The sequence below is a fragment of the Condylura cristata genome, unplaced genomic scaffold (genome assembly GCF_000260355.1).
Source record: "Condylura cristata isolate star-nosed mole 26May11 unplaced genomic scaffold, ConCri1.0 scaffold00022, whole genome shotgun sequence".
Lineage (NCBI taxonomy): Eukaryota > Metazoa > Chordata > Mammalia > Eulipotyphla > Talpidae > Condylura > Condylura cristata.
In genome coordinates this window covers 21,056,988-21,064,919 of record NW_004567123.1, presented here as the reverse complement: position 1 = coordinate 21,064,919, position 7,932 = coordinate 21,056,988, and the positions used below count along the sequence as shown (strand labels likewise).

Here is a 7,932-nt window from a genome sequence, read left to right as displayed (position 1 = left end):
AAAAGGAACAATGAAGCAACTAAAAACCTCTGTCTCAGAGTGACAAGTTCATGCAACTTCACCTTATATAATAAGCACCACAACAGTGGAATTCTGTTCTTCTCTATTTTCCCAACTCGCTGCTTTTACAAAGGAACTAAAGAGATTGACTTTCTCATGACTCAACTTGGAAGTGCTACTCTAAGCCAAAATATTTGTATCTTCTCCCCCAAAAGGCCTCTTTCCCAATTTTCTTTCATGGCTGATTTCATTAGGCTCACTCAGATGGCCTTTTCTAACACTCCCCTGGTGAAATCTTAGGCATTTCACCATGCAGCACTTTAGTCCTAAACACCCTCAGGAATATTCTCTGAATACTATGCTTCACTTTGTCTTCTCCTGAATCGCATCTCCTTTACTGAGTTTCTTGTTCCTTGTAGATTTTTTTATTGCTCTGGTTACATTTCCTTCTCAAGGGTCCTGAGTTGTCCTCATCAGTTTATTAACTGGCATGGTGAATGTTCAATTTCTGATGAAAGAACAAGTGAATCAGAATACTGGCAATGAGCTTTATTAGAATCTGCTTTAAGGTCATTCTGGGATGAAGGAACCAGCAGGGAGAAGATGTGAATCTCTTCACCTTAGTTTATTGAAACAGGTTGAAAAACAAGAACAAAAAATTGTACTTGACTTATGTAGAATTTGTCATGCTGTTTGACTTACTTTCCGTGTATATATACTCTTGAGGAAATGTGTATGCAAATGTCGGTGGCTTTGGAAGAGGCGGCTTCGTAATTTTTTTACGTTCTTCCAGTTCCAAGATATTGAGACAACAATATTTCCCATTTTCACATAGTACTCTACGTATTTCAGTTACTTTGCAAACTTTCCTGCAGTGTCCTTGTATGTATTCACCCCAGCATTTCTTAAGTTGTTCAGTTACTGTGCACACAAAAGAGCAATAAACCAAGGTCAGTGTTGCAAACTGAAAGGCAGCTTTGGTCAGGAGGCTGTGTGTAGGGCAATTGGTGTCCCAGAGGACATTCCTGTATATCCTGTGGAGGATTCTCCAAGAATCAATGCTTATGTCTAGCTGGTCACTCATATTTGTTCTAAGTTTTGGGTTTCTAGCATCTGATAGACTCTGTCAAGAACATCAGGTTTACTTTTGGAAAATGAAGGAGTTGGTACCTTTTTTTTCCAGGTTGGGAAACTATGCTCCATCTGGGTACCTCAGCAAACTTACCTCCAGCTGAACAACCCCAAAGCACCCCTTCTTTACTACCACCCCACCTCTAAGGGGCAGAGAGTAAGAATTTGTTTCTGTACATTAATGTGACTTCAGGCTTACTACCATGGTCGAAAACACTTTCTACTCTTCCAGTCAGGTGTTTTCCGTGAATTATTAGCATTGTACACCTTTTCTAATGCAGATCTTCCTGCATATGGGTAGGAGTAGAATAAAATAGGACCAGATGCCAGAGTAAAACTGTACCCAAAGAAAGCTGGAGCCTCCCTAGATATTGGGCTCATTCATTTCCACTGTGAGCCCTCCCCAGAGGGAATTATAACTGTCTTTACAGTAATGTGAGTCCTCCTTCCAAAGAACAGTACCGTGGCAAAAGGCCTCAGAGAGGGAATTTCTGATGATATTGGATGGCTGTCAGCCATCCCTAGGGCCCCAGCTCCTACTGTGAATCCTAAAATTCCTCTGGGTTCTTAGAAATACATCATCCTGTTGTTGGTTTGAATGAGCCCTGGAAAGCTTGGCATTACCTGTGGCCTTCTGGAGCAGCAGGATTGCAATGACCAAGAGTAGCTTCATGGCCAGAGAGGGGCAGCCAGTGATCTAGGTCCAGTGAATGGCACACTGTGCCACCTTCCTCAGAATCCTGGGCTCTTATGCACTGAACCAGAACAGAGAGCATGATGTGAAATATGCCCCTAGAAGTTCTGAGCTGTGGGTTTTGCCTCATGTGGGCAGGCACAGGAAATTTGAGGTTATCAAATTCAGAGATCAGCACATTCTACCCATTCATACCTGGTGGCAGAAGTAGGTTGTAGGCTGCTGGTGAGAAGAATCTGTGATCTCTCTGCTTTGGCTGTCTGCCCAGCTAGGCCAAGGAAGATATGAACTCCCTAATAAGAATGAATAAGGTCACCTATTCAATGACTGATGAAACTTTCTTTATTGACTGCATTCAGCTAAGCCTGGGATCTCTGGGTGTTGTGCCCATCACACAGTCAGTCCACATGGTAACAGTTTTCATCTCCACATCCTATATGAATTTAATTACTCACAGGTAAGCGGTATACACCAAGGGAGTAATCATAAGATGGCTGCAAGCAAAATTTAATTTAGAAACACCGAAAAAGGGAAAAAGGATTGAGATCACAGCATACCATGTCACCCAATGGACACTAGTAGCAGGGTTTCCGCCCTGCAAGTGTACAGACTTTATTCTTTCTGTTATGTTCTCTGGAAAAGCTTCCTTGGCTACTGAACTCAATAGGCACATCTTGGAAAAAGCCGGGGGAGAATTATTCTGGAGGCTTTGCTACTTTAGCAACACATTTTCTATTAAACGTAGGGTTAGAAAACTTTAAGAATCATTTTGTCACCCAGGCTTTGATATCTATGCCATGACAGCTCTTGAAGGAAAGTAGACTTTCATTTGAATCTCATTCAGTCATTTTCAGGTCTAAGACCAAAATAGAGGTCCTTTTTCAATCTCAGAGATTCAGTTTGTATCACAACTGGGGCACTGATCTCTATAAAATAAGCTTTTGGGTATTATAGCTTCTATTATAAGCAGTTCAGATCAGTAGCCTCTGGACAGTGTCGAGACTGATCACCATGAATATGTAGTTACATCACCATCTGCTTTTGTGGATGCCACTGTCAACACCTCCATCTAAATTCAGAGATATACACGACAAATTGTTGGTTAATCAGGTTAGGGTATACCTGAGCAACTGAGTGACTGAAAGGAGAGGAACAAAGTTTATTGACCTGGTTATTGACTAGAGAGTTATTGAAGTAAATCATGGACTCAAGACATATAAACAGGTCAGGGGACTGACAAATTGATCTTTGAATTTTGAAGTGAGAAGAGTTTATCAGCATATTGCTGGTGCAACAGACAGAGCTTTCTGTGTCTAACCTGCACTCTCTTCTTCACCTCCTCATTGATTAGAAAACCTTGATTAGAAAACAGTCATTTTCCTACAGATAATCTTGAGACTGCGTCCTCAGTGTGTGTGCTCGCCCGTGTGTGCCTGCCTGTGTCTTTTCTGCTCTCTGCTGCAGGCGAGTCTGTGCATCTGGGAAATCTAAATTGACCCCATAAAGAGTTGCCTTTTACCCCAGATTCTTGTAGGGCTAAACATTAGGTGTTCTCATGGGCAAGATAAGACGAATAAAAGAACATGATGTTTCTAAGTGAGGAAGAAATCATTAATCAGCAATTATTGTTAAATCTCAGAGTCTACTGTGACTTTTAAAAGTACAAATTGGTTTAATATGCTATCCATAAAAGGACATACTGTAATAAATTTCTGTATAATTCACCCACCAAATTTGATCAAGCTGAAAAGTTAGGAGAGCCAGTTGTTTATTTTAAATGGGTCACCCAGGAAAGTTGGGTTTATTTGAAAGATTTTTTGTTTTATTTTCCTATTTATGCAATTTAAAATAGTATTTAGAAGTAGTCTTATTGTATAGCATGTGCATTATTTACAAAAACCAGGAAATAGAAAGTCAAAGAGAAGAAAGGAAATAGCATTGCTACTATCTAAAGATAACCTCTGGAAACATGGCATATGCCGTTCTAAATTTCTTTCTTGAATAGAATTAATATAGCTTTATTGTTTAACCTAATTATTATCTTATGGTATCCCTGACCTATAGTAAAGATGTAGTAAAGCTGCCTCAAACATTCACCAAATTTCATGACTTTTGAAAGTTTAGGGTTCTTCAAACCTTGGCTAGTTCCAAGGTGTTTTTTTCCTAACAATTGAAAAATTAAGAAAGAAAATATGTCAGGCCCTCCCTGTGACACAACAGAATAAAGAAAGGATTTATCTTGAATTTTATATGGTTTCCATAGGTTCTTCAACATCTGATAGTAATGATTCAGACTTTATTAAAATCAAGATCCTCCTTTCAATACAGATAGCTTTGAACTGTGATCTTTATTTTATTTTTGCATGGAAAAATAAGCAGACATACAAATGCTTACTTGACACTAAGTATTAAATTATATAGTTCAGTACATCAGAGCACAACAGAGAATTTAAGTCCCCAAAGAAAATCCCTATATCTTCTATATACTTGTCTTTACATATTTCTTGTTGAAAGGCAAATATTTTGACTCTTGTTTTGGTATTATATACATCTTCACATCATTTAATTCCTAAGTAAATCATGGACTCAAGACATATAAACAGGTCAATGTCTCCTGTGATACAACATGAGGACTGGCTCCCTAGATGCTATTAACAATGATTATTGCTAGTGTTCCATATCCAGAAGAAATATTGTTACATGTACCATCATCACTCTCAAGAGAATTTGCCAAATCTTTGGAAAATTATAATATTTCAGGCAGAGCAGTCAGATTTGTCTCATACATGTCAACCGTTGTGCCAGTGGTGGTCTTGACTTTAGTGAAAGAATGTTTTCTCTTTTTTGTAATTACAACAGGTGGGGGCTTTCGAGTTTGCTCATCAGCTCCTATGGGAATGCAGCATGATAATTTGTTTATACAAAGAAGTTTGTATCTCTCATTATATAAACATCGTTGTCTGCAATGTCCTATATCATCCTTCCAGCATCGCCTGGTGATCCAGCCAGCTGCAGGGAATAAACAAATAGGCCAAGTTTTTTTAAACTCTAGCAACAACATGATAAACATGATAATGCAAAAACTTGACTAGTACTATTACTGCTTCTAGAGTAATGTGATGACAAATACTGCAAGCCATCAGGAAAGACAAAAAGAAAACTAAGTATACAATAAAAAAATGTGACATGTGGGCCCTCCCCTGTGACGCAGAGGTTGGGATGCAGCACTGCAAGCTGGCTGCCGACGTGTCAGTGCGAGTTCCATCCCCCACCCTGGAGGTGACCCACACGGGGGCAGACCTCTCCTGACCCGTCTGCTGCTCCCCTCAGCAGTGTACCTCATTGATCTGCCTGTTCTGCTCCCCGCTCTGTCTCTGGTGAAGCCTCTCACGGCCCATGCACCTCTGGTCTGTACCCAGTTCTGTATGCATAAGTAAATAAATCTTTGTAAAAAAAATGAGACATGTGCCATCAAGAACAGAGAGAAAGGAAGAGGGAGGGAGGGTGGAAAGGAAACACAGAGAGAGACTATTAAGACTGTTTTTTCTTTTTAAAGATTTATTTATTATTTATGCATACAAAACTGGGGTACAGGCCAGAGGTGCAGGGGTGGTAAGAACATTCACCAGAAAGAGTGGGGAGCAGAAGAGGCAGATTGATGAAGTACACCACTGAGGTGAGCAGTGGGTAAGACAGGGGAGGTCTGCTGCATCATGCGGGTCAGCTTCCTGGCGGGTATTGAACTCTTGCTGAAGCAGCTGTGGTAGCTTCATAGTGTTAATGCTTTAACCCATTGCACCTCCAGGGAGGGCCCTATTAAGACTATTTTTCAAAGTATATTTTCCTCCAGGTATCCACTCATGAAATCTGAGACCGCTAGCCTTTTTTCCTCCCTACCCCAAACTCTTTAAATCATCTTGCGCATCCATTCTTCAACACTGTTTTTCACATGACTTACTACTCCTTTTTAACAGTTCACTCCAAGGTTAAAATTTAGGCTGTACCACTTCATCCAGCAAAGCCCGGCATACCTAACTTGGTATAAACTCTACAGCATGTTCTTGAGATACATTTATGAACTAAGCAGGCAAAAATCACACGAAGTTTGCTTTTTTACCAGGAGAAGACTAAGAAAAACAACCACAAAAAGCTAGTTAAAAAAAGCTTTTTCTTGAATGCTTAAAACCTGTCGTAGATTATCTAATTAAAAAAATCTAAGTGCTGTGGCTCCCAGGAGTTCTGCTTTGTGACTGAGCACAGTTCACACATTCTCGAGAAAAAAGGCAAAATATCTTGTTTGTGAGAAGACAGTAAGTAGTTTGCAGAAATATGAGAGAAGATATTTAAGCCAAATCTATTTGGTGTGTCATGGGAGTAGATTGCAGTTTCTTAAACAACAGTCAGAGGTCTGGAGAGAAGGTGACAATTAAACAATGACTATGGGAGGTGAAGAAATAGCCACATTAGCATCTGGGCACATGCATTCTAAGTAGAGAAAACAAAGGGAACTCTGTGCGTTGGGCAAGCCTGGCACCTTTGAGACCAGTTGGCTCTAGCGAAGGAGCAAAGGCTGGAGCAGAAAGAGATGGGTGCGAGAAACCGTAGAGCAAGACCCTGGCGGGTCCCAGGAGCCACTGCAAGGACCCTGCTTATTCTGCCATGTGAAGCGAGGGGCCACTGCAGTGCTCTGGGCGGAAGAAAGTACATCGTCTGATTTCCAGGGTGGGTGGGTCATGCTCTAGTCTATCTTGACAGTCAACTGCAGCAAGCAGAGACAGAACAATAGAGACCGGAGAACCTGTAACAGCTGAAGGGCCACCATGACTTGAATGAGAATGGCAGCAGGGAGGTGGTGAGAATGGATGATTGTGGATATAACTTGCATCTGAGTGCAATAGATTTCCCAATAGGTATGGATAGCAAAGCTTAAAATAGCAAAGGTATTTCCAAGACTTTGGTGTAATCCCAGTAGCAATTGAAACAAACTACTGTGTTGTTGGGGTTTGTGATCTCAACCAACAATATCTCAACATCATAAAATTAAAAAACATAAGTAATAGCTTATTATTTCAAGTGCATCTGGACAAAGCCATCTGGCCAAAACACCCTCTGTATGAACCTCCTTTAAAACATATTAGATGAAGAAAACAAACAAACAAACAAACAAAACAACCTGTTAGATGTTACAAGCTCCCCATTGCTACTCATCTTTTTACTTCGTCTTAACTTATTCCCTCTTCTACCTCTAACTGAGGTTGTCTCTTTCCCATGCAGCTATGCAGAATCTACAAACACTGTGATGAACTTGTTCACTCTATCTCAGAACATAAAAATGAGGGACTTTCCTTAAAGACACAGCAATAAATTGTCAATTTGGAAGCAAAGCGAGGTACAACTACTACTGATTTAGGTATATGGAGAGAAAGAAAACAATACAAAAGAATACTCAGAAGAGTGTAGAAATCCTTGCTTTTCAAAGTAAATACTCCAAAGTTTCAAAAAACACTCCAGCTCGCTAGTTGCCTCTAAAAGGTTCCCAGAGAGAGTAGAGACCCGTGACCCACAGAGAGGCACTGCGCTGTTCTTTGCTGCCCAGAGCTTTTCCTGGGGGTTTTCTTTCCCCTTCAAGACATATGGAAACTCAAAGTTAACAACTCATTCTAGGTACAGCATTCTTAAATTCTAAGGTTCCATTACCTTTGGTTGTTACTGTTAGTAACCCACATATAGTGAAGGTCAACATCAGGAGATGCATGGCTTCTGGGAGAAAAGAAGCTCTGTAAGTTGTGAAATCCCAGCCAGTTTGCACAGATAGGACTTTAAGTGATCACTTTTACTTTCCCATCATGGGTGATGAACCAGAGAGGGGGAGAATGCTATGCTATGCAGAGCACAAGATCATTAACTCGCAGCACTGATTGTGCATGTCAGAATAATGCTCTGTTCTCGAAACAATTGGAGGAAACTGAGGCCTTATGAAAAAAGTTATAGATTTCAGGAAGTATGGAAAGAAACAACTCCATAACAGGGACACGTGCTTATCTTCTGCGTGCAGCAACACATGTGGAACCCGTATAAGGAGCCTGCTTGCTTCATACCAAGAGTAT

General features: G+C 40.5%; 1 protein-coding gene across 1 annotated transcript; it reads right to left on the bottom strand.

The window, feature by feature from the left end:
* Positions 1-670: 670 nt before the first annotated feature.
* Positions 671-1,804, bottom strand: DEFB127 (defensin, beta 127). Its single transcript, XM_004687316.1, has 2 exons — positions 1,756-1,804; positions 671-921 (listed from the first exon to the last, which is right to left on the bottom strand). Exons 1-2 carry the CDS (start codon positions 1,802-1,804, stop codon positions 671-673), a joined length of 300 nt encoding a protein of 99 aa, XP_004687373.1.
* Positions 1,805-7,932: the final 6,128 nt, after the last annotated feature.